The sequence below is a fragment of the Ambystoma mexicanum genome, chromosome 3p (assembly GCF_040938575.1).
Source record: "Ambystoma mexicanum isolate Mex_15411 chromosome 3p, UKY_AmexF1_1, whole genome shotgun sequence".
NCBI classification, from domain to species: domain Eukaryota; kingdom Metazoa; phylum Chordata; class Amphibia; order Caudata; family Ambystomatidae; genus Ambystoma; species Ambystoma mexicanum.
This window is the reverse complement of record NC_090925.1, coordinates 204786407-204813321: the sequence shown is the minus strand read 5'-3', so window position 1 is coordinate 204813321 and position 26915 is coordinate 204786407. Positions and strand designations below refer to the sequence as shown.

Sequence of the window (26915 nt, the reverse complement as noted above, 5' to 3'; positions counted from 1 at the left end):
TGGTTAATTGAGAGGGTGAAAACTCCTCAAGTGATACAAAGGGGTGCCAATTTGTTATATATGATACAAAGTATCAGGATCTGTTCAACAAAAGAAATCTGTGCAAACTGGTCTTACCTTCATTTCGGCTCCTTCCATCATGGCAGGGATGGAGTTATCACTTGGCTGTACACCTAGGATTAGCGTCTGGCTCAACCACATCACACACTCTCCTGCTACCAAAAGGGCTTGTACACCAATGAGCAAAATATTCTTAATACGCCTCAAGTAGAATCCGCTCATCCCTCCTCCCCCACCCACCACCCAGCCTTGAACAACCACCCAGCCTTGAACACCTGGGTGAGGTCAAACAGTTGGAAGGGCCAGTTTATTTATTTTAACAGCTCAAGAGATGAAGAACTGGGAGGGAAGGGGCATACAGGATGCTGGAAAATGTATTTCTAAAATCTTATTCAAGTACCATGGAGGAACAGCAATATGACAGGGCAAACCACACTGCTGTCAAATTATTTGGCAGCCAGAATCATTGCAGCTGAACCTTTGCTCCGTTGGAGTCCATGAAAATGTTGCACAGATAATTGTTCTCGCTACTGGCAGGGCAGTGATGAAAGCTGTACCTTCAGATCAGCAGAGTAGCAATAGGAAGCTTGTGGCAAGATTGTCCTTTTAGCAATGTGCAAGATACTGCCCCCTCAGCTCAACTGTAGAGTTCATTGTTGGCAGTACGAGGAATGGCCAGTGGATTTGCCTTCCAGCTCCAACTGCTGCAACAGAGAAGTGTGCCGATCCTGCAACGTAGTAATGGTTGAGAGCCGAAAGCTAGCGATAAAACACTCTTCCCTGCACACATAGTGGGAGGTGCTACTCCTTCAGCTAATATGAAACGTTTCTATTTTGGACCCAGTGCTTGGGATATTCCATTAAAATAGGTTATGCTTTTGCAGCTGAACATTTGGAGTTTCGAATTAGGAGCTTGAACCTTGCAGTATGGTCCTTCCCCGTAGGCAGCATGGGGGGGGGGGGGCTGTTCCTTGGGCCCATTGATAGTTTGTGGCAAAACACCCACTCATAATGCAGCTAGTGTAGTCACTCCCCACTTTGTGGTAGGAATGCTACATATGAAAGGAAGGTCATTAAAGACTCCACGGACAGAGCCCACCTGCATTAACACACACTCCATGGTACATGGAAACCAAAACCAAAAAGTCTTATGAAAAACAAGATTTACTACCAATGCATACGTGAATAGTTAACACTCCATTTATGAGCAAAGGCATAAAAGATTGCATACATCCCAGTAAGCACGCCCTATCTTGGAACCTTTGTAGTTGGAAAATTCATATTGTAAATGTCCCATTTGTCCCAGTGTGGAGTGCCAAGTCCCCCATTCCCTTCCTTGAAATGCATCCCAATGCTTTTTAGACTTCCGTTAAGTGCTAGCCCAACCTTGTCTCTTGTCATTTCGCAGGTCACCTTCCTAGGTGAGATTCAGGGTTTAAGGGTGTATGTGGGGTAACCAAGGGTCTCCTTATCTTCTTCTGCCTTAAAGCTGCGGGAAACCAATTGTGTTGCGTCGCAGAGGGACACTTCCTTGTTGTCATACCCTTTTTATATATATATATATATATTTATATATTTGGAGAGAGACTGAGAAATAGTTAAGTGTGCCCCCTCCTACTTAATGTTTTTTCTGTTTTAAAAGGACGCAGGTGGATATAGAAAGAGAGTGCAAGTACTTTGAGGGCGGAGGAAGTCTTTAAGCATGGTTATATCATCACACGATTAACTGCGACATTTAAAATGGGTTGGGGAATATACAATCCACAGTCAAATTGGTACTGATCCGAACAGAACCACCTCTAGGCCCAGAAACTGCCAGGTCTCAGCCTTTGCTTGTCAATTTTTCACTGCATCCTGCTGCGTGGATGAGGAAGTGCTCCTCCTTGACCTCATGAAGCATCCAGCTCTGCGGACTACCTTACTGTCCTCAACACACGAGTCCAGGTTTATCCATTCCCTTGGTTGGCATCCTTCCTGGAACCCAAACCCTGTGCGATGCTGGACCAAGTGATGTCATCTCCCACGTCTATTTCTCTTCTTCTTACAATGGTTTATCGCTCTCCTTCTTCAGGTGACTACAAAAAAAAAGAAAGCGTCTGAGAGAGAGATTAGAGTCTGTACAAGACTAGAAGGAGCAGAATGGTAAATGAAACAAGTTGGTCTGCAAATCAAGGTTAAGTCTTAGGGAATGAAAATTGAGAACAATTCAAAGGAGGAACAGAACGATGGGTAGAAGGATAGGAGAGAGAGAGAGAGAAAGGAAAAATGAGTGAACAAAGTAAAGTTAAGGTCATGCTTGTACACGAAAAAGTAGAACAACAGGAAGGAGGGTTAACAAGAAAGATAAAAAAGGGTACGAGAAGTTAAAGAATAAGCAATTTATGAAATTCCTGGGAATTCAATTTTTGATGATCTTACAAATTCTATAGCTTTCCTTGTAAAATGTATTCTGTGCTATGGCCCGCCTGATGACCAGTTGCAGGCGAATTGGTCAAATGCCTTCTGTGTCATGCCTTACTTTGAAACCCTTTCAATATTTATCCGGGTTTGGCTGATGCGTTGAACATCTTCATAGTCGTCAACAATAGTAATGTAGCTTGTTGTAAAAAAAATGTTTCAGATGAATTAACATCCCATCTAGTGGTAATAGGTTATACCATTTGATTTTTAAATTGTGTACATCACCACTGCAGTTGTCTTAGTGTCACAGTTGTCAAAGTGTTGTCCGGGTAGAGACAAACTGTGACCCTGCCAAAGGGTAATAATGAAAAATGTTCCTAAACAAATAATCTGTATTAATAATTAGGCGTCACAGGTGAGTTAAATCAACAGAGGACCCTTCTGGGCCTTTGTTTTTGCTAATTTTGTTGGTGGTTTGGGACCCGTCAACCAGCAGCTACAGAAAAGGTAAGAGTGGTCGGGGTGCGAGTAGAGCAATCACTCTACCCTGGAAGCCCCACCTCTTTGCAAACTAGTACTGTAAATGTTAGCCTACGTCACACCTTCACACCTTAGGGAACTGTTCTTGCTGCATTGACTCATATCTAGAAAGTGCCCACTATGGTAGTACTGTTAGTTATTTGCCAATGCCGCTCACTTAGACACTGTTCTTGCAGCACTGTTTCACTTCTGGAATGTGCCAATTCTCATGTAGAAGGCGCCCTCTGTGATAGTACGAAGATCTGCCTATGTCACACACTTGGATTTTGTCTGTTTGATTGACTCACTCCTTGAAAGTTACACTGATTCACATCTTAATAGTGTCCACTGAGAGATTACTCCGATTTACTTGCCTGTGCCGCTCACTCAGAACTGCTCCTGTTAGCTTAACTCGAATCTAAAAGGTGCCCCCTGAGATATTACTGTGTCTCATTCTGCCTGTCCCACACACTTAGCCTCCCACACATCTAGAAGCACCCTCCAAGATATTACTGTGATTTACTTGTTCCACACACTTGTAGATTGGCTCTTGCTGCATTGACTCTTATCTAGAAGGTGCCCTCTGTGACCTAGAAGTTGCTCCTGTTGGCTTAACCCGTATCTAGAAAGTGCCCACTGTGATCGATTCACTTCTAGAAAGTGCACACTGTGATAATTATATGATTTAGTTGCCACTGCCCCTCCCTTAGAACTCCCTACCGCTGCCCTCTTTGGTCCTCTCCCAATGCTCCGGTGACCAGAATCTAGACGCAGATGGTACATCTTGGGCCTATACATCCTACTGTTACTAGTTCGTCAACCTGTAGGTACTGCACTGACCTCCCCCGGGATGGGGATTCCAACTCCTGATATACCCCCTCTCCAACCAGTCCTGGCCCCTAGCCTCCCCGCACCATACCCACCCCCCTGCCCTTGCGGCGCATGGCCTGCGCTCTAGCACCCAATACACCCAGACACCGCCCGCACACTCTCCTACCATCATCCCTCATCCAACTCTAAGATTAGAGGAGCACTCTGGCGCGCCAAACAACTGACCCCTCAAGCACTTAACCCCCTTCCTCCATCCCACCCCAACACATCGACTTCCACTCTCCCTCTGACATTTATTGAGAACACCCTAATACCCCACGCCCTCTATCAAACTCCCAAGCCAGGGGAGCCCTCTGGCTCGCCAAACGGCGCAAACCCACCTCCACTTCATCCTTGTGCCCTCTAAGGAACTCCCCTCCCTCTCTACCGACCTCCCATGCTGCCCACTTCCTCCCCCTTAGCCCACTGGAGAACACACCATCCCATCGACCAACCTCCCATACCAACCCCTCCAAATCCCATAACCCCTACTCCACCCCCGCTAACAAACCACCACCCTCTTATCCCTTCCGCTCTCTGAAGGTAGCGCGGCTTGCCCTTCCTACAACAGCAGCCTCATCTCTCTCCCCCTCTGAACCACCCACCCTCTCACGCCCCTATGGCACCAAAACCCACAAAATGCAGAAAACATGACTTGTCTTCTCCCTCGACCCTCTACTCCTCATTTCTGTCTCAGCCCACCCGCCCAGACTCTCCTCCCTCCCCCAGTTTCCACCCCTTTTCTCTCGACTTCTCACCCTCTACACCTAAACCACCATCGCTCCCTAGACTCATTCCAAAATCTACCCACTTAAACCCCCTCACACCTTCCGATCCAATCACCACCCTCCCAACCCCCCCCTGACCCACCCCTCGTCCCACATTCCTACCAACGCCCGCCTACTCTGCCCACCCTCCATCGATGTAAACCTCTCAGCAGACGCTCAGGCACCCAGCCCCTCCCGTACCCCTCCTCAACCTGTCTCAACACCCCTGAATGTTCCTACCACACCCACCACCCCACCGGGCAGCCCTGTCCCTCAAGCCCGCACTCCGATGAGCACCACAAAATCCACATCCCCTCACAAAGTCACTTGCATCCTCTTTAATGCCCGCTCGGTAGCAAGAAACAGACACAGCATCTTTGACATCCTAACCTCCGACAAGGCGGACCTCATTTTTATCACTGAAACCTGGTTCTCCGACGACTTTGCCCCTGTAACACATGAAGCCTTCACCCCTGGCTACTCTATCACCCACAATAGACTCGCCAGAGGTGGCTGAGTGGCAGTCCTCTTCAATCGTCACTTCACCATCTCACTCGTCGAATCCCAGACATGCATTGCCTCCTGTGAATCCCTTCTAGTATCCCACGACCTTCACCCACAGCTTCCTCCTCATCTACAGACCCCCTGGATACGACAAACATTTCGCGAACAACCTATGTGATTCAATAGCTACCATTCAAGTAAATCATCCATCTCTTACACTCCTAGGAGACGTCAATATCTGGTTCGATACCCCCAACAACCCCATGACTCATCCGCTGGTTGACCCTCTTGATGCGCTCATCCTTTCCCATCAAAAGACAGGTCCAACCCACTAAAATGGGCACACCCTAGATGCAATTTTCAGCTCCCATTACCTGGTTTATATATCCCATCCCAAACCACTCATCAGGACTGACCACTATGCCATCCCTTTCTCTATCCACACCCCTGCGCCTCCTACTACAGCTCCCCCGGCCCCTCCCCGGGATCTCAAATGCTGGAACAAAGTCAAGATCCTTCCCGACCTAGTCGAAGCCCTGCTTCTTCGGCCCCCTGCAACACCCTCCCACCCCCTGATAGAGCCTTAACCATCGACTCTTTCGACTCCTGGCTTAATGACTCACTAATTCCTCTCACCCCCTCACGCCCCGCTTGCTTAACGCTCTCCTAGGATCAAGCCTATGGAGCCTCTCATTTGGCGGACCAAGGTCGAGGATATCCGTAAGGTCATCCTGAAGAGACTCTCCCGGGGGAGCAGACCATCCCAAGTACTCGGTGACCCTCGACATAAGGTGTCGGTATGAGGAGTCTGCAAGAATGCCAGGCTCAAGCCTACAAAACTCCACCTCCGGAGAGGTGTCCAGCCCACTAGCATCGTGCAGGGACTGCCTCAGGTCCTCAAATTGGCTATGGCCCGAGAGAATCTCGTCTGGCACCGTATTAGGAACCATGCCATCGTCATAGCCCTCATCCACCTCTGAAATAAACTCAAGATGGCGGTAAGAAGGCACAGATTGTGAACCAAAGCCATGCTTGACCTTGGCCAGAGCCTGTCTAGGGGGTTCCACCGAGCCTCGGGGTACCCCCGTCGACACGGCCTCGAAAGGCGTCGAGGGCATCGAGTGAATCGATGCCGAACGCGGCGCCGACAGCATTGATGGTGTTGACACAGGCCTCGAGGCCGGAGCCCTGACTGAGCGTGTCCTTCGACAGCCTGGGTACAGGCGGGGCCTCGAAAAAGTCAGTCGACGACCTCGGCGCCACCGGCGTCGACGTCTTCCTCAAAGACATCACAGGTTCACACGGCCTTGAGAGCGTCGAGGACCGGTACCTGGACCGGGCATGACGAGAATGATTCCCCTTGTCCGAGCAGGACCTCTCCCGCAAATCGTGCCGACCACCCGAGCCCGAAGGCGTGCGAGCGGTATCTCTCGACCGATCACAACCGACACCACTCGGAGGCGCAGACGGACGGGTGCCCTGCGATTCGAGAATCGCTAACATTTTCTTCCCGAAGGAAGCCCATTCCTCCGGCGTTGCCTGCTTGGTAGGGTAAGCGACCCGCCGATGGGCGGAGTCCTCGGACGAGGAAGGCGACCGATGACGGCACTTCCGGGAGTGCCTCGAAGAGGCAGAGGAGTGGCGGGACCGAGTCCGAGACCCACTGGACTTCCGACGACTACGCGGAGAGTCGCCTCTCGAATCGTCCGTCGAAAGCCCTGCAGACCTCGACTTCAGTGGCTTAGACACCTTATCTACCGATAACTTCTTCTTTTGCTCCCGCAAGGCTTTAGACATGAGCGACTGGCAGTCGACACAGTCATCCGTGTCATGGGCCTCCCTGAGGCACCAGAGGCAGGCGTTGTGCGAGTCCGTAACCGACATCTTGGACCCACAGTCCCCGCACTTCTTAAATCCCGGACGTGGGGTGGAAGATGAGGTAGACATCCTTCACGAAGAAGAAACTTCACAAAACGAACAGGTTCGAAGAACCGAGAAACAACAAACTCCAGAGAGTCAAGGCGCGCCGAGATTCCCGAAGCGAATACGTTCGCGGAAATAACGGAACTGAGGCTACGGGCGTTGTGCGTCCTACTTATAACATCGGCCGTCGGAGAAGGTCCTCGAGGGTGGCGTATCGACTTCATCGACGCAGACGGCGAAAGATTTTCCGAAGCAACACAGCTGTGGTGATAACTGTCATAGATATGGAATACGTCGGAGGACCCAATCCCCTCGAAAAGCTTATTACAATAAACAAATTCTCAAATGTGGCAACCGCAGCAAAGAACTCCACATGATCATTTCAGAATTTGTCAAACCCACTTGCTCCTCTACCCAATCCTCTCAAACACAATCACTCTGCGACTCCCCCTCGCTACACTTCTACAACACCACTCTTGACAGGACATCCCTTAACACCAAACGGTCCTACCTCTTCCCACCACCCCCAAATTCACCCCATCACTGACCCCTCCTGATCCCATTGCCCGATGCCCATTTCCCTACCTTTGACTCCTTCAAACCCATCTCCAGAGACAAATTCCTTTACCCATCAGCCAGCAAACCCTTCGGGTCGCCCCTCGACCCCTGCCCAGCCTCTGTCCTGAAAGAAATATTCTCGTCTACCTGCGCAGGAGAACATGCAAAAGCCATTCTAAGTGAACCCCCCACCTCTGGCATTTTCCCTGATGCCTTCAAAATAGTGCATGTCAAGCCACTTCTAAAAAAGGCATCCCTTGACCCGCTTGACCCCAAGAATTACAGACAAATCTACAACACCAGATTTCTCGCAAAACTAACTCATTGACCGGACTGCTTACTCCCATCTCAACTCCTTTGTAGGATCCAACTGTCTCCTCGACGCCGCACAATCAGGCTTCAGACCGGGACATGGAACTGAAACCACTCTGATATCGATCTGGGATGATCTCAAAGTCACTGCAGACTGAAGGCTGCACCACATTAATTCTCCTCGATCTCTCTGCAGCCTTTGACGCGGTTAACCACTCAATCCTCTGTGACTGCCTTCAATTCATAGGAATACGTGGCACTGCTCTCAAATGGATCGCCTCCTTCCTCAGCAACAGAAAACAAATAACCCTCCTCTCCCCTATGTCTCAACTGCTTGCTCAGTGAACATTGGAGTACCCCAAGGCGCATGCCTGTCTCCTCTCCTGTTCAACCTCTATAGGACCACTCTACCAGGAATCATTTGCATGCACATCTCCTGTTACAACTGCACTGATGATACCCAAATTATCCTAAGATTTCCCAAGTCAGGCACCAACCCCCTTCCCGACCTCGAAGCCTGTCTCCACAATATTGACCGATGGATGACAATAAACCACCTCCTTTTGAACCCTGCTACACCCCTTCTACCACATCCACCCCCCCCCCAGATATAGTGAAAAACCTAGGCTGCACTATGAACCCTCTACCGTCAGATCAACAAGTCAAAATGCTGTCACTACCACCTCAAACTTCTCAGATGCATTTTTTCCTACCTCTCCTACCCAAACAGACCTTCCTCAATTATGTCTATTGTGATATTGAGACTGGACTATGCCAACTCCCTATACCTAGGAGCTCTGGAATACCAACTCAAACTCCAAAGAGCACAAAATGCTGCTGCAAAACTGCTCCTTGCACTGGGTCCAAGAAACCACATCTCACCAGCTCTCCGATCCCTCCAATGGCTTCCAGTCAGACGAAGGGCCAAATTCAAGACCCTATGCATCACTCACCGAGCAGTGCACAAGACCGGCCTGTTGTACCTACAAGAAAAGATAATACCATACCTCGCATCCCGCACCCTAAGATCTAGCACTGCCCTACTTCTAGTGATTCCAATCTCTAATTCTGTCGGGATCGGAGGATCCGCCTTCTCTACCTTGGCCCCAACTCTGTGGAACTCGCTTCCCCCACATATTCGACACACCCAAGATTACTTGACTTCCGCAAAGTTCTGAAAACGTGGCTCTTTCTGTAATATCGACCACAATCACCTGAAGCGATTGAACCTTGCATCACGATGACTAATGCTTAATGAGATCCCAAGCAATGACGCAGCTGAATACGATTACTAAGTCACTATTAAGAAGCGCAGGCCATAACTCCACCCAAACACTCACCTCCCATATCACTATGCTCTACACCATCACACAATTCGAGTGCAGCTACACCCTTCGATCAATTTCGGCCTAGCCGCTCACATACGAACATTACCCCATGCACCCCTCATCATTCTAATAAAACACAGCTACATCACATGACAAACCAGCCTAGCTGCGCACATAAGCGGCCTACGCAGGCCTAAAGCAGCCAGAACCCAGTCTTGGTGTCCACCCTCCAGACTGCACACATTTAACTGATATCAATGCCACCACACCTAATGCTAGGATGCAGCTACCATCAGACAATGACATCAGCTGCACACATAACTGGTGCACCCAAGCACCCTATTGACAACTTACTCTCTCAACTAACCTGGACTACGGTCCCCGAGGGCATTCAAACTACCAGCACTTTAAGGCTATACCAATGATATATAGAGCGCTATATAAATGCCAAATAATCATGCTGAAAAATATTCAATTGTAATCCTCAAGGGACTTAAAAAGGGAAAGGAAAAGCAGGACATTCTTACAGGAAATTGGTCTATGTTGTGTCCCACAACGTCCTTTGGAATATACTAAAGAAATACCACTGTAGATACCCAGGGTGAGGGGGGGTCACAAGTGCATATAGGAAGTTGCATGAAGGTGTTTGCTTGGTCCAGTGGAAAGCAAATATATTGAGGAAACTGACCCTTCTCAGTAATATGCAGCACCAGAATTGTTTGCTTCACCCGTGCTCACAGAGGTACACTGCCATTCTACACATTGCGGTTCTGTCCACGGCCTATGCAATCTGCATAATCTTAATCAAAGGTCAGAATAGTGCAGTGAGACAGGTGAAACAAGTCAGTTAAGCATACACAGTGTGTCACTGCCACTTTAGGTGACTTTTATAAAGCACAATTCTCAACATTGTCATGGCATCTTAGCGCTGTAGGCAGTCTCAGGGCATGAGAATAAGATATGTCTAATGCGGGTGAGAGTGGCTGTGAGGGCAGCGTTGCCCCCAACACCCAAAGGTGTTATGGAGTGTTGCTTGTTGGCTCAGTGTGGACAGGCTACGCAAAGGCTTCTGCAACACAAAAGTGTGATGCAAGAGTTTCTTTTGGTGTTTGGATTAGAAACCTTTCCTGCTTTTTAGGTGAGAAGTTAATTTCTTAGGGGATGAGAGCATCAACAGTAAACTAGTTTGGCACATATGGCTCATAGTGCAATCTCACGGATAGGAGAGTGTAATCTCACGGATAGGTGCCTTACGTTGGTAGATGAGTTATGGTGAAACGTGTGAAGGTATGGGGAAATGTGTACGATGCAAATAAGTTCAATGGTATTCTTAAAAACTTCCTGTGAAACCCTACATTTTCGTGAACTGAGCCATTACACAGACCGTTACAGAAAACCATTGTTAGCGTGCTAAGCCCCACAACGTAAGTAAAATCAACATTTTATTCGGTCTGGGGTACGTTTACAGATTTAGGCGACTATATTAAGACATAAAAACGTGCCATACATCATTGAGCATTTTATATAAGGCAAGTCATGTGGAGTTGTGCCAAGGTTTTTACTTAGCACCATAATGTGAAATACATGGCTACCTGTCATGAATAAAGCTTCAGGCTCAAGAACATTTGTGGCCCCCTTTGTTGTTCGCAAGAGAAGCCATGCTCCGACAGGTTCTGGCCCTTTAAGACGAGGATTACCAGGCGCATGGAAGTTGGCTTGGCAACGCTGGCGTCCTGTCGTTTCATTATTGCCCCGCCTCCGGCGTGCTGCTAGCGTGTTCACGTGATCACTATGCGCTCACGTGATTGTTTAAATAGCGCCGCCGGGAATCACTCGGTGCTTCTGAACTTCCTGGTTTCCAGTGGCGTTACTTTGTATCATTGAATCTTGTTTACCTTCCCTCCCTTTCCCCGCCCATCTTGGAACTGCCTTCCTGTGTATCGGATTTCGGGCTGTCCCTGGATATTGCCTGTCTTCTGCCCCTTTGGTGTCTGAACTTTGTTTGATCCATTCATTGTACTGCTTTGACCTCGGAACGTCCACGGATTTCGAACTAGCCTACGTTTGTTTGCCTTTTGGATTGCTACGGACTTCCTTTGAACTGCCTTGGTTTACGGATACTTTGGATTTTGGTTCTGGATCTTCTGTTTGGATTTAAAACTTTGTGTGTACTTTGAACTTGAGACTGCCAGTGAGTCCTGCTTAGGCGTCTGTTTGGATTCTCTGCATTCCTCTACGGACCCTGGAATCATCATTGCCTCAACTGCTCCAGTACAGCTTCCTTCACGGTAAGGGTGTCTTTTGACTTTCCTTTTTGTAATCATTAGCCTGTCAATTCCAGTAGCTAGCATTTATTGTCTCATTTTCTTATCCACAGGGGTAAACTGGTAGATTGGCTGGTACATTTCTTTGGGTTTGACAGTGTTTAACTCAAAAGGTCAGTGTTCCTCTATTCTTTGTTCACACTGTATTACTGTTACGGATTGTGGATAATTTACGTCACTTTCCTTACAGTCGCTTCCAGTCTACCTATGCTCCTGTGTCTGCGCACCTTATCCTGAGTACTGCAGCCATCCTGGTCTTCGTTTGGCATCCTATCTTTTGGTTACTAGATCGCACTGGTTGTTCACTATCAGCCAGCAGGGTATAATAGTCAGAAGAATTCTTCGGCTACACTACGAGGGCAATATTCCCGACAGCTACCATTCTACAAGTTGCTTGACACCAATGTAATGCACGCTGTAATTTTGATGTCACGCAGCCTGTGTTATAAGGAAGTGTTACTCTGTTTCAAGCAACTGCACTATTCAGATTCCACTGCATTACATCAGGTCAAAAGGTGCACAGTAAAAAGCTGTATGCTGATGCTCCAGTGCAATAAGCAACATGCAGTATTATTCCATGACACTCTGCAATCTGTGCCTTTGATCAAAAACTGATGCACATGTACCACTAGGCCCCTGCATCCTGGAAGACTTGCTGTGGGTTATATTACATGCAATAAGCGGCACATGCAGCTAACTTTATTTTTCGACGCCATTCTTTGCAAGGTTTCCTTTGCATTACACAGCTTTCACCACGTACACAGGGCGATGTGACAGAAAGCAATGGAATACATACATTGAACCCTTTCCCATAGTGCTTAACATTGGACATTGTCGCGAAAATAAGAGGCATAAGAAAGGGTAAAGTTTTGCATCACCATGGAAAGGCTGTAGTGCGGTTATACAAAATATTCTGTAAGATTCTATCCCGGTGTATGTTGCACATGAATAAGGAAGGCGTGTAGGGAGTAAGAATGAGGAGAGTAAAGGAAAAAAAAGACAGAAAATGTGGAAGTAGCTTTCAACCCTCCCCTCACTCCCCCACACACGCACATTCTCAAGAAAGATGCGTTACCTGTAATAATCCTCCTGCCCAGACAAGGGCATGCCATGCAGAGGGTGGTGCGCATGTAGCCACTGTTGCTGCTCCAGAGCCAGTCGCTGAAGCTCAGCTGATTGAGCATGCATGGCTTGTAACTGGTGTGCTGCTGACATTGGGGCAGAGAGTGAGCCAGGGAGGTCACGGTACGGTGATGCTGTAGAAGAAACGAACATCCAGCAAATCAGAGTGGGGCAGAGTGGCACAAAGGGACACTTGAGTGAGAAAAGGTAGGAAGGTCAAAGAGGACATTTAGAAGTAGAAGGTGGTTGGGAGAGAGTGGGAGAATGCAAGGAAAAGAACATAAGATCGGAGATTAAAAGAAAATGATATAGGAAAGATGTAAGGGAGCAAAGGAAAAGGTTGGACTAAAGATGAAATAAGGCAGATGCAAAGGGTAGAAGAGAGGTGAGCAGAAATGGGGAAAGGAAATACAGAGAGTGAAAACAGCTACGGGTGTTGGTTGAAGATGGACAGCCAAAAGGAATAAATTTAACAAATAAGCTTAAAAAAAAGATGAGGAGAAACATTACTTACCTTAACAATATTTGTGCAGCTTGTATCTGTTTAGAATCACATACTGTGCAGGGTACACCAGGTGCTGCTTGGTCCATAGAATTTCACTTTGTTTAATCAAAATTTAGTAAAAGGATTCTATACCCGATTACCCCATGTCAACTCCTAGTATAAACCTTCAAGCAAACAAAGTGAAAAACTCTGGATCAACCACTGTGGCAGACCGAGGATAGTACATGGGCCTCTAACAGAGTCACACAAAATATGTTTTAGCTGCAAATTAAAGCCATACCCTACCCCCCTAGCTAAAATAGTGTTATTCAAGGGAAATCTCTGGGCTGAAGGAGCACGAGATTGAATTTCACTTTCACTTTAGAGAGCAAGGTCTAATCGGGGTCGGAGCCATTGGAGGGCTGGAGAACATGGAATGTATGTGTGCATCTATTCCCTCTCAAATTTAGACCAGCAATGGGTGAGTGCAAGAGCACAGGACTTCTAGCGTGTGGACTGTGTGAAGAGGGCGAGCGAAAGGGAGGAGAGGGAGATAGGAAGAAAGGGAGGGAGGTGGGTGGGTGAGCGAAGGAGTGGGAGGGGAAGCACAAGAGGGAGGGAGAGGTAGAAGTACAGAGGGGGAGATCCAGAGAGTGAAAATGTGTATGTATTCCTGCTGCAGGTTCAGACTGAGAACAGTAGTATTGGAACAGGAGTGTAAACGCATTGTATAGAGCATTGCATTTAAAATGATCAGTTTTCCCAAAAAGTACCTTACCGAAAAGCTGGTGGCGAAGCACCTCATTCTCATGTAGTTGATGAGGCAGCAGAGAGTTTGACATGGCCCCAGTGGGGTAAGGTATGCGGTTTAGGTGAGATGCTGGAGTCAGGGGATCAATCAGAGGATGCACTGCAGCGGATGCTAAAATAAATAACAGAAATTGGCTTGGTATCATCATGCAACCACTGGACATTTGCTCCTGATCCCCAAGAGCCTAGGAAAACATGAGGAGACAACAGATACACAGGAGTGAGGAAAGGAGGGTAAAGCTAGAAACCAGGTAAGGGCATTGTGATTGTCAGGAATGGGCCGGGAATGGGAGGGACAGCAGTAAATGAAGAGGCACATCTAATTAACGCTAGTTCTCCTTCTAGGTATCCAGAGGCACATACTAAATGGATTAATATGCCCATTAATAAGGATGAGAGGCGTTTTGAAAACCTTTTCAAAACACCTAGTCTGATCATGAGACCTCCGCTTCCACAATAAGCATCAGCCCAGTAGCACCAATATAATTTTTGGCTTGTGAACAAGACAGTAAAACACTTTGTTCCAAGATGTCCACCTGTGAAACAAGAAACACTTTAGACTAATCACTGTTATGGATGCCAGTGTATGCCGTGGCATATTTGGATACATTTAAAATCATCTCATGAGGACTATGAATTGCCTGCCAAGCATGTGACTCATTAAGAATTCTCCTATGAAGTGAGCTTCTAGATTCTCTCTCGCACTGTGCTACCCAGAAGGGTCCCCGGGAAGGGATGTGCCGCTCTCTCACTCCCACAAGATGCTTAACTGACGTTATCGGCCTAGAACAAAACCAGAAGAAAGAAAAAGGGAATTGGCATCGAAGAGTTCAAAGGGGACAGAAATCCACAAAGAGGGGTTAATTGACAGACAATGGGATGAATCTGTAAAGACAAAGTGGTACAGCCCCAACGCCATTTTTTGAGAGGCAAACCGAGAAAGACAAAAGTTGAGGGGGCTATCTGTAGCATGTGATGCCAAGAGCATCGCATCACTTTGCACCTCACCTGCATGGATGGCATCCTGCTGGTGCAGATGTAGGTGCGAGTGGATGTGCGAGTGCTGGTGGTGATGGGGCGTCACATTGAGCATCTGAAGCCGTGCCAGTGGATCATTGCTGAGCGCTGCAACCCTCTCTGCATGCTGCCTTTCAGCTGCCAGCCGCTCTCCGTAGGACATGTCAGGCCGCAGTGCTGGGCCAGCTGCCAGGGCCAGTCTTTCCCTCTCCAGGGGGCCCAGCCCTGGGTGAAAAGGAAATGGGTGCATGCCAGGCCCAGAGGGCAGTGCCAAGGCACTGTGGCGTTGGAAGTGCTCAATGCTGCTAGGTACAGGGTGTAGTTGGTCCAGGTCACCGGGCTTCACCTCAAAGCCAGGCTTGAGCCTTTCCCGCAAGTCCCGATCCCGCAGATCTCGCTCCCGTGCCTCTCGCTCCCGCAGCTCTCTCTCTCGGGCTGCTGGATCATTGCCATACATGGTGGGCACATTGTAGGCGAGCAGGGGGTCCACAGCACCCAGAGGGACATAGAATGGATGGTTGCGATTGGTGGGTGACATGACATGGGGGCGGGCGTACTCGCTGAGGGTGCGTAGGGCTGGGGTGTCCGGGCCCAGGTAGGGAGGCACTGTGGCGACAGCACTGCCTTGCTCAAAGGAGGGCCTGTGAGACACGACGCTAAGCTGCTGGCACTCTGCTACCCGACTCTCCTGGCACATTTTCTGTAGCAACAATAGGTTAAAAAAAACAAAAAAAACAATTAAAATATTTCATGGAATGGCAAAATACAAGAAAAGTGTCTGAAAGTATCTGTGCTTATTTAACTCTTGCCCCATCGGGGAAATCATCTTTTGTAGAGAAATAATGTTCCATCCCATGCCTATTAAAAGCAGGTTCTTTTTGTGCAGCTATTATGCAGTCCTTTGGAAGCACAGCTGAGCAGGAGGCATTTAAACCATGTCAGCTATAAAGACGCTTGAAATCTCCACAACAATCTATAAACACCAGGCAGAAGGGACTTTTGATTTTCAATGTTGCCGGGCTCCGATTGGTACTGGTGTATGGGAAGTGCTCACACAGTACCTTGCAAGGGTTAAGGATTTGCAGAGGAAATATCCGATGGTACCACAGTCGCACCGTTCAAGCAATTGAAGTCAAGACACAGTGGCCATTTTTGTTACTGCTCATATGTTGCTTGATTACAATAAATAGTGCAACCATGGCTAGGGCCAGACCAAGATTAACAGATCAGTGTTTTCACCAAGATATCCCAAAGTACGAGGCTGCGTGACCATTGGGTATCCTTCTCTGCAAATCTTATTTCCACCACCTTATCCCATCGGCAGATGTATTACACTCTACTGGGTCATCTGCATAGTATTTATGTTATAGGAAGGATCTTTATCTGGCAGGGGACAACACCTCTTTATATGGCGCCTCTACAAGACAAACTTATTTAGAAGGTTTGTTAGATTGCTGCAGCTACAGTACACTTTTGCAGCTCTGCTCACCCTCGCACTGCCATTAGTCTTAGTTTCTGAGCCATCTTGGCCTGGAGCTTTGATAAACTGTATGAGGGGAGAGGACAAGAAGAGCGGACCTTTGAATGCAAGCTTGTAAGGGCTCTGCCCTTGAGCGAACAATCTACTATCTTATTCCAATTCCACTCTTGTCCGGTTTAAAATCTGGCGGAGCGCCTAACACCAACACCTAACGCATTCTCGCACCTGCCCTCATGTTACGGACCACCTCCCTCGCCGTTCTGTTGGAAGTGTATGGCACCAAGTTCACAGAAAGGGGAGTCAGTTGCAAGCATCCATGCAAGCTTAACCAGGACTTCTTTTTGCTCATGAGAAAAAAAGACTGACAAAACTGCATTCCCCTTAGTTGAATCTCTTTTGGTTGAAGTTACAATTTTCTTTAGCCCATGCAGCTCTCTGAAGTCCCAGTGAGTTCCACTGAATAGCATTTGGTGTTCAGTACCATTTTAGTTCTAGCTTACCGTGCTTCTCTCCAGCTCCCGTTCCTTTTCACGCTCCCGTTCCTTCTCTCGCTCCCGTTCTCTCTCTCGCTCCTTTTCTTCCCGCACCTTCTGCTCCGCCTCCCTGCGCACTTTCTCCACCAAGTCAGCCCTCTTTTTGGCCAGCTTTGATCCTTCCAGAGGGACAAAGTACAGGTCGGTCCGAGAGCAGGAGTTAAAACCACGGTCCAAGTGCTTATTGAACCTTCAATAGAAAATAAGTGACATTAATACAGAGACCCAGACTAAAAGAGAGGCAAAGGACAATAAAACCAGACAGAAGCAGTTAAGAGCGATCCCCGAAAGGCAAACGCGACAGTAACGCACACAGAAAGATATCATTCTGAAGACCGAATATCCACAGAAGGCCGGGAGGATAGCCGGAAAGGCTAGGAGGGTAGCACAGAGGCAAAGTGGTGGTCTTGGAAGGAAGACAACACTGAGTCCCATGGGTTCGGTAACCGGTCCTCACTTACGAGGCTGGACTCTGGCATGAAGCTTGATACAAAAGCCCAATTTAATGAAGACAAAGGTGGAGAAAGAACAAACAAGGAAAGAAGGATTGAATGTACAAGATAAGCACACGAAAGAATGTGAAAAAGAAAAATGATGCAAAAGAGATTCAGTTAAACTAAAGCAACAAACAATGAAAAGCAGAAATAGAATATGAACAAAGATCCCAACAAAGATACAAATAAGATAAAAGAGACACACAGAGAGGCAAAACCTGGATGAGACGGGGAAGATGAGGGAGGATGAGCAGCAATTCAGAGATTGGGAACGTGGGAGATAATAAGGACAAGAACGGAGCAAAGGAGAAAAAAGGGTATCAATGAGGAAAGCGATAGAAACCAAGGTAGAAAGAAGGAATGAAGACAAGAGAACCATGCTAGAGAGAAGAAGAGAAAGGGAGACAGAGCAAAAAAAAATGATGGTAAAAAGAGGAAACCCAGTGTAATGCAGTGTGAGCATTCAAGGTATAGGAAAGGGTCAACCCCATTCTTCCCTCCCACCTTGCATCACATGACACAAAAACAGGCCCTCCACCCTCTTACCTTGCTGACTGGCTGGCATGGCTGGCCATGTCCACCACCTTTGGTGGTGGGGAAGGGCTGCGAGCAGGAGGCATTGGGCTCTCCACTGGCTCATACTCCTCCACAGGTTCCTGCTTGATCTGTTCTGCGGGCATCATAGGCAGAGGCTGCAGTGGGGCTATGCCACCTGGTGTAAGAGGACTTTGGAGTGGGGCAGGGCTATTGTGTGACATAAGGGGGGCAGGGGCTGTGTGGGACACAAGGGGGGCAGGGGCTGTGTGGGACACAAGGGGAGCGGGGCTGCTGTGGGACACAAGGGGAGCGGGGCTGCTGTGGGACACAAGAGGGGCGGGGCCACTGTGGGAACCGAGCTTTGTCGGGCCGATGTGGGGACCGAGCTGGGCCGGGCCGCTGTGGGGACCGAGCTGGGCCGGGCCGCTGTGGGGACCGAGCTGGGCCGGGCCGCTGTGGGGACCGAGCTGGGCCGGGCCGCTGTGGGGACCTAGCTGGGCCGGGCCGCTGTGGGGACCGAGCTGGGCCGGGCCGCTGTGTGGACCGAGCTGGGACGGGCCGCTGTGCGGACCGAGCTGGGCCGGGCCGCTGTGCGGACCGAGCTGAGTCGGGCCGCTGTGGGGACCGAGCTGCGCAGGACCGGCATGAGAGCCCAGAGGGGCAGGGCCGCCTTGAGAGCCCAGAGGGGCAGGGCCGCCGTGGGGGCCCAGAGGAGCAGGGCCGCCGTGGGGGCCCAGAGGGGCAGGGCCGCCGTGGGGGCCCAGAGGGGCAGGGCCGCCGTGGGGGCCCAGAGGGGCAGGGCTGCCGTGGGGGCCCAGAGGGGCAGCGCTGCCGTGGGGACCCAGAGCGGCAGGGCCACCGTGGGGGCCCAAAGGGGCAGGGCCAACGTGGGGGCCCAGAGGGGCAGGGCCAACGTGGGGGCCCAGAGGGGCAGGGCCAACGTGGGGGCCCAGAGGGGCAGGGCCAACGTGGGGGCCCAGAGGGGCAGGGCCAACGTGGGGGCCCAGAGGGGCAGGGCCGCCATGGGGGCCCAGAGGAGCAGGGCCGCCATGGGGGCCCAGAGGAGCAGGGCCGCCATGGGGGCCCAGAGGAGCAGGGCCGCCATGGGGGCCCAGAGGGGCAGGGCAGCCGTGGCTGCCCAGAGGGGCAGAGCCGCCGTGGCTGCCCAGAGGGGCAGAGCCGCCGTGGCTGCCCAGAGGGGCAGAGCCGCCGTGGGAACCCAGAGGGGCAGTGCCGCCGTGGGAGCCCAGTGGGGCAGGGCCGCCGTGGGAGCCCAGTGGGGCAGGGCCGCCGTGGGAGCCCAGTGGGGCAGGGCCGCCGTGGGAGCCCAGTGGGGCAGGGCCACCGTGGGAGCCCAGTGGGGCAGCGCCGCCGTGGGAGCCCAGTGGGGCAGCGCTTCCGTGGGAGCCCAGTGGGGCAGCGCCGCCGTGGGAGCCCAGTGGGGCAGCGCCGCCGTGGGAGCCCAGTGGGGCAGTGGCGCTGTGAGTTGATGGTGGGGTTGCTGGCCTGTAAGACGGAGCAAGTGGCAGCATAGGTGGGGATGCCCCATTGTATGTGGGAGGTGTGACAGCCCTGTAGGGGGGCATGACTGAGGACGGTGAGTTGGGTTTGAAGCTGGACTGGATCATGCCTTGGTACCCAGGACCATTGCCCATGGGTGGGGGGTTAGGGGGTGTGCCCGTCCTATAGGCTGGCAGGGGTTGCAATGTAGGGCTTGGTGATGGTGCCCTCTTGAAGGTGCTGGGTCCTGATATGACAGCCACGGGTGGAGAAGCAGTCTTGTACGATCTTGATGGCACAGGGGCTGAAGAAGCTGCTGTGGCAATTACTGTGGAAAGGGTGGCTGGTGCTGATGTGACCGGTACAAGAACGTGAGCATTACTGATAGTCCCGTTGTTGGCATGGGATTGCGGCGCCGGTGGCTGGCTGACATAAGGGTATGCACCATTCTGGGGCGTGCTGGGATGGGGCGGGCCGGAATAGTGTCCTTGGCTGGAGGATGGAACAGACTGGCTGTAGGAGGCCTGACTGGGATGGCCACAATGGGCTGGGTAGGGCCTCAGTGAAGAAATGGAAGGCGAAAGGGTGTAGGTGGAGGGGCTTTGAGAGGCAGTCATCGGATTGTGGTGTTGCTGATTGTTGTACATTGGATGAGGATGCTGCTGACTACTGGGTACATGCTGCCCCTCCTGGTGATGGGCATAGCTCCCCTGAGAGTGTCCACTAGGGTATGCATGGTGCTGGTGGTGTGGTGGACCCTGCTGTGGTGGTTGCTGCTGCTGCTGAGGAGGTTGCCCGCCTGATGTTGCAGGTCCCTGTGTGGGAGAAACAGGCTGGAAGTTTGGGTGACCATTCGGAGGCATTGGGCGATTGTAGGGTGGACCTTGGCTCCAGACCGGATGGGACGGCATGGAAGGTTGGGTGTACTTTGGGGGTTGATTGGCGACCGGGAGGGTGGCAGGGGGGTATGCATGGCCATAGGCCACAGTGTGACCAGGCGAGGCCTGTACAACTGGGTACTGGGACGATGATCCACTTTGAGGGTAAGAATACCTCAGAGCACCAGCTATGGCTCCAGATGAGGACTGGGGGTGATGGTGTGCCTGGCTACCAACTGGGATGCACTTTTCAGGACCAATATTCGAGCCAGGTGCAGTAAGAGGCATGTTGGGCATTCCAGGTGGACTCCCCAAAACCTGCGAAGGAACCCCATTGGACTGTGAGGAGGAAAGATGCCCTGATGGAACAGGTTGATTGAGTCCTGGTGAAGTATTGAGAGGGCGGAGGGCTGGAGGGGGTGGCAGGTTGGCCGCCACATGGGGGTAGGGAGCAGGAGAGCTTCCATGGGGCTTCTGAGAACTTAAATTACCAGACAATGAAATGGGCGTAGTAGGGGGTGGGTACTTGACCGATGAGAGCTGGTCTCGACCATGGGAAATTCCCTTGCCATTTGCCAGGCTTCCTGGAAGGATGGTGGCCCCATACACCTGTGAATGGGAGAGTGATTGAGAAGGTGGTGCCACAGCAGGAAGATGAGAAGTCGGGAGAGGGGAAGTTTGGGCCTGGAAACTCCGGGAAGTCTGCAATTCCATTTGACCCTGAGGCAGCACAGGGTCACCCAGGGATGAAAAGATTCCACCATCTTGACGCTTGGAGACCGGGAGGGCGCCATGGTCTGCCAAAGGGGAGGACCCCAAGTGCTGTGAGGGGTAAGACGTTGAAGATGGAATTGATGAGGCAGCTGGCGGGCTAGGAGGGGAAAAGAGAGGCGGGTAGGCCTTGCAGGGGCCCTGGGAAATGATGGAAGAGTCAGAATCACTCTCAACGCTGCCTGGACTGTGGACACTGGGGGACGAGCTGCGGTTGTCTTGGTCGATATCTCGTGGGTCGCTGCTGGCATCATCATTGGCGCTGTGCCCATCCAGGCTGTCCACATCTGAGGGTGAACATGGTGGAGGTGGTCTTGCAATCTCCTGTGGCTGCTGCTGTTCGGGGAAATAAAGAAAAGGAGAGGACCTTGAGTTGGAGCACTGAGAAATGAGGTTGGGAGAGTGCTCAAACTATGACCCTAACTGCAAACCAGAGGTAAACCATGATTGAGGGCCCCCACAAAAGATTGTAATATGCTCACTTCCGATGCATTTCTGTTACCACAAGCTGCCGTCAATATCTTCCCCATCAAATCAGATTGCCTCCCTCAGCTGAGAAACTAAGATTGCTTACTCAGGGTTTATGCACTTCCCCATTTTGTGCTGAGTCAGAAGGTGGTGCTAGTGCAACCTGGAACCCGTTATCAATGCTTTGTCATAGAACAGGGAGACACCCCTCTTAGTTTTTGATTGATCTCTGACAACATTTTGAAGCCTGCATCTGCATAAAGGGTTTGTGGCTTGCTAAGAATACTGTTAACAGGCTCTAAGGGGTTAATCTATACTTACGGTTGAGTTTCCAAAGTACTTCAGGTATTTTATTCTTTACTTTTTTTTGTATTGGTTTTGTAACCTTTTTTCCTCTGTCTAAAATTCTATATATAGATTAAGTAGTAGTAGCGTATCACTTGTATAGAGCCTTTCACCATTAGTATGGGTACCACGCGCTGTAGGTTCAACACCCTCTGGGGACCCGCGTCCAGGTATCAGAAACAATTTGAGGAGGTGCATGTGTGCATATTGGCCAGTGCTTAAGTTATGAGCGGTGGCCAAGTCCCTGCTATCCACCCATATCGAGCCGGTATGTGGATGTCTGGTAAGCAGTCTACCAGGGTTAAGAGAGAGGGGGACAGAAGCTGTGTGTGCGCAACTACGTATGGAATTTTTGTTGTGAATGGTAGCTACGATCTTATGGCAGAGGTGTTGTGCGAAGTGTCAAGTGGTGTATGATGGCAGGTGCGTGCGGGATTGTGGCCGTGCATTTGGTTGATTGCTCTATGCATGGAGAGAAAGAGGTTAAATGCAGGATTTACCTTCTAAGCAGTGACCCAGAATTAGTATGGTGGCTAAACTTAATCTACTAGCTGTAATGTAGGGTTAACTTCTACATGCTCCTAGGACTCGTGTGATGGGTGCCATCAGCATTCTTCTAGGTTCAATATCTGGCTATATTCTACATTCTTCATGATTCTAAGCTTTGCTAACGTTCTTCATTTCTCTTGTGTTCAGTATCCGTGCTCGATTGTAAAACTTAGCTAAGGTTCGAGAAGGACTATTCTGCCTACACCAAATACAGTGCAATGGCTGCATTCTGATTTCACCTGGAAGTAATATAGTGGCTGCATTCTGAAGGGTTCAGGAATGAAGCGAAGGGTATCTAGAAACAATACATAGGCAATATTCTCCTTTCACTTCGATTCAAGCTTTGTTGCATTCTGCAATCCGTGAAGACCTGGGAATAAGCGATGGCTACTTTGCTCAGGTACCCAGAAGCACTTATGTATGCTTCATCTTGCAGCATTCTGTATTCTTAGAGTGCAGGCACACTGGTTGCACTATGACAATCAACATTAAAGAATGCAGTGTATGTGCCTTAGTTGTCACCTTGCCGCATGTAACTACTGACAATTAGAGTTAGGACATTGCGTCTTACCTGGCTGTTGCTGTATGGTTTCGATGTCTGGATGAGGCCTACCATGGGAGAAGGGGCAAGCTGTGGATGGGAGTTGTCACAGATAGCCTCACCCCTCCCCTGCTGATCACCCGAGCAGAAGCGTCCTAGATGAGCCTTCGAGTGCAAAAGGTTCTCTGACCACGAGATTCGACCCCGGGAAAGAACGGGGGAAATAAGGTTGCTGGGGAAAAGAGCCAAGTATAAGGGCCTTCCTGAAGGCGAGGTGGTCCTCTTGGAGGTGGAGGTCGAAAGGGAGGGAGTTCCAGATTGTGGGTGCTTGAATAGAGAAATATGTTCCTCCAAGTCTTAAGGAGTTAAAGGGGGAATCACCAGGAGGTGACCAGAGCCAGATCTGAGGGTTCGTTGGGTTGGTAGCGCAAGAGTATGCTTTGGAGGAATTCAGGACTTTTCTTGTGGAGGGCACGGTGGGTGATGCAAATGGCTTTGGAAGTGGCCCTTCGGATGATTGAAAGCTAGTGGAGCACCCTGAGTGCAGGGGAAATGTGTTCTCGGTGGGGGAAAGGGGCAAGGAGGAGCTTTGATGCAGAGTTTTGGATCTGTTGGAGTTTTCGGCACTGGGAAGTCAGGACCACATAGGTAGAGGGAGCTGGTGTGATCCAGCCGAGACAGGATGATGGCAAGGATTGCAGAGATTCTGTGAGGGTAGGAGAAATAGGGAAATATTTGCCTGATAATTAAGTGATAGTGGCAAGATATGGAGACAACATTGATTGTTGATGTGGTGCGAGAGGGTAAGGTCAGAGCTGAGGGTGCATCCTAGGTTCTTTACTGAGATGGATGCTTCAGGTTGGGGACCTTGGGAGGGCGACCGGGGGGGAGTTATATACAGGGGAAGGAGTGATGTTTTGCCGCAAATCAGGATTTCGGATTTGCCTGGATTGATGAGGTGGTGTTTCGTCATCATCCAGAGGCAGAGGAATTGGAATCTTAACAAGGATCTGAATGTCGTTGGCATAAGTGTAGCAGGTGAGGTTGTGGGAGCAGATGAGCCCGGGGAGAGGCTTAGGTAGAGGTTGAAGAGGAGGGAGGAGAGGGATGCTCCCTGGTGGACCCCCTGAAAGACAGGGCGGGAGGGGAGGGGGGGGGGGGGCGGAGAAGGGAGGCTGGATGGTGATTTGTGAGCGGTTAGGGAGGAAAGAGGAGATCCATCTTAAAGCAGAGTCCCTGATGCCTAGGGATTGGAGTCGGTCTATGAGGGTGGCATGGTTGATGTGTCGAATGCTGAAGAGCGGTCAAGAAGGACGAGGGCAGCACATCCTTCTGAGTTCAATGTTCTTTTCATGTCATCCCAGATGGAAAAAAGACAGGATTCGGTCCCATGAAGTGGTCTGAAACCAGATAGGGCAGGGTCGAGGAGGCAGTTGGATTCTGTGTAAAGGGAGAGTTGGGAGTAAGACGTGTGATCTAAGAGTTTTGCAACTAAGCGGTTGTTGGAGAATGGGCAGTAGATGGGAGGAAGGGGTCAAGGTTGGGCATTTTAAGTAAAGGTTTCACATGAGAGTTTTTGAAGGCTACTGGGAAAACGCCTGATGTTGGAGAAAAGTTAATTATTGATTTACCGATGCTGTGGATGCGAGGATGGGGTTTTTGGAGCGAAGGGGGGCAGGGACCTTCGGTGGATTCTGGAGGGGCGGCTACTGGAGAGTAGTTTCAGAAATTCTGGATTGGAGAAGGAGCGGAAGAGGAGTGTAGATGGGCAGGCCAAGAGGGGCGGGAGAGGGTAAGCGGGGGAAGAATATTGCTAATCTTGAGCTGGTGTAGGTTTCTTCCGATGGCAATGTTATAAAGGGGGTCCGACAGGGCATCGCAGAGCGATTGGTAGTGAAGGGTGGAAGGGTAAGAGCAGAGAGGGGCCTTGATTAACAAGATGCTGACTCTTCACATGCTTACACCAAAGATCTAGGGGCTTCTCCTGTGGCTTGGGACTGGATTCCTGAAGAGATTGAACAATCTTGGATTTCAGAATTGTGAAATAACATCACCCTGGATGGTGACGGCACACTGCAACATCCCTCAAGCATCCTAACTTTAGAGGTGCAGTGTAACCCAAGGAACCTGCCGTGACATTACTTTAGACATTCAAATAGGACATCACCCCATGAAGGTGTAAACAGACCAACATCAATCCAGGATCCATAAGTGAAACTGACTGCATTAACAACAAGCCCCTCCCGATTCCTTGTTGGGTATAAAGGTTTTGAAATGGTATTCATTTTATTTCCCCGGTAATTTGTACACCTACAGTCGTTAATTACAATACAATTCAGGGAGCAAATTATGGCTATAAGGGATCAGCAGAAGTGGCGGTATTTGACTGACAAAAAGGGGGAAATCAGGTAAAATGTAAGAGCATATTTTTCTCAGGCAACGGATTACAGTCCTGAAACTCCATAAATTATGGGATGTGCATGCAGTTCGGTGGAAAAGAGGTGCCAGTGTCAAGTAATCATCTGGGTACTGAAGGACGACTCTGAAGTGCTTGTTGAGTCAAGCACATTCTTCAATGACCAAGTTCTTGTGGTATATTGTTTCATAAGAGGGTCCTGCAAGGTGTTTTGCCTACTCACTTTTTTCCTTGTGGGGTCCACTTCCTGCTGGCTCACGGATGAGGAGGATGTTGCAGCAGTTGATAAGGTAACCAGATTATAGCAGGTGTTAAGCACCAAAATATTTGCTTTGAAGTTATTCCCTTCCCCAAACTTGACGCATGCCATTAAACTGCTTACAATTTCAGGCCAATGCAAAAATAAGATCATTTTGCATGCAATTCACATGGCCCGCGGTCACCTCTGGTGCCAAGAAGATGCCAAAATAATAGATGCTGTGCTGCACAAGGGAAAATGTACATCACATCTCACTATGGTGGGAAATAACCAGGTTACTCACCATAGTGACCACCTTACTCCTAGTCCATAGTCCCCTTTCCTCCATACTTATGGGACATCTTTCCGTCCTGTGGGACGGGACCGGAGCACTTTGTAAAAAGCATCCACATTTTTCCAAATATGTGTCCTTCCTCTTTCTTGTGCGGGGCCCGGCACGCGGCCGCAACCCCGCCCCCCTTGGCTCCGCCCCACGCATCGCCCATCAGTCCTTTTCCATCGCCAGGTCAGAGACCTATTAGCAATAACAGAGGAACCTTATTAGAGGGGGCGGCGGGCGGGCGTATGGAGGAAAGGGGACTATGGACTAGGAGTAAGGTGGCCACTACGGTGAGTAACCTGGTTATACTCCTACGTCCTGTACCCTTTCCTCCATACTTATGGGAGATTCCCAAGCACTCCTTATAGGAACTACGGGTGGATGGAAAACCCCTTACTGAAACAGGTTCTTCAGCACAGCCTGACCAAACTGAGCATCAGCTCTTGAGCTCATGTCAAGACAATAATGCTTACAAAAGGCCGATGGGGAGGCCCAAGTAGCTGCCCTAGCAATGGACTCCCAGGGGACGTATTTCTGAAAAGCAACTGCGGCTGCCTTGTCCCGCACCAGTTGTGCATGTATACCCTTAGGAGGTTTCAGCCCTTGGACGGTGAAAGACTCCGTGATGCAGGTGGCAATCCACCGAGAAATAGTCGCCTTAGACGCCTGCTTACCCTGAGGGTTACCGAAGTTCACAAAAAGTTGAGAAGAACTCCTCAGCTCAGAAGTCCTTAGAACTTAAGAGCCCTTCTGACATCAAGACAGTGCAGAACCCCTTCAGCCTCTGAGACAGGGTTCGGAAAAAAGACCGGTAGGGAGATCGACTG

General features: G+C 50.0%; 1 protein-coding gene across 3 annotated transcripts in view; it reads right to left on the bottom strand.

The window, feature by feature from the left end:
- Nucleotides 1-340: 340 nt before the first annotated feature.
- The window catches only part of ATN1 (atrophin 1), a 414646-nt gene continuing 388071 nt past the window's right edge, over nucleotides 341-26915 (bottom strand). The window contains exons 5-10 of one of the 3 annotated variants that reach the window (XM_069650648.1): nucleotides 18052-21524; nucleotides 16979-17201; nucleotides 14990-15698; nucleotides 13950-14093; nucleotides 12641-12821; nucleotides 341-2156 (exon numbers count right to left, since the gene is read on the bottom strand). In XM_069650648.1, the coding sequence (XP_069506749.1) occupies nucleotides 2102-2156; nucleotides 12641-12821; nucleotides 13950-14093; nucleotides 14990-15698; nucleotides 16979-17201; nucleotides 18052-21524 (4785 nt within the window). In that variant the 3' untranslated portion in view covers nucleotides 341-2101. Of the gene's footprint in view, nucleotides 2157-12640; nucleotides 12822-13949; nucleotides 14094-14989; nucleotides 15699-16978; nucleotides 17202-18051; nucleotides 21528-26915 lie in introns of all 3 variants that reach the window. The other 2 variants (XM_069650647.1, XM_069650649.1) reach the window with 2 other exon arrangements.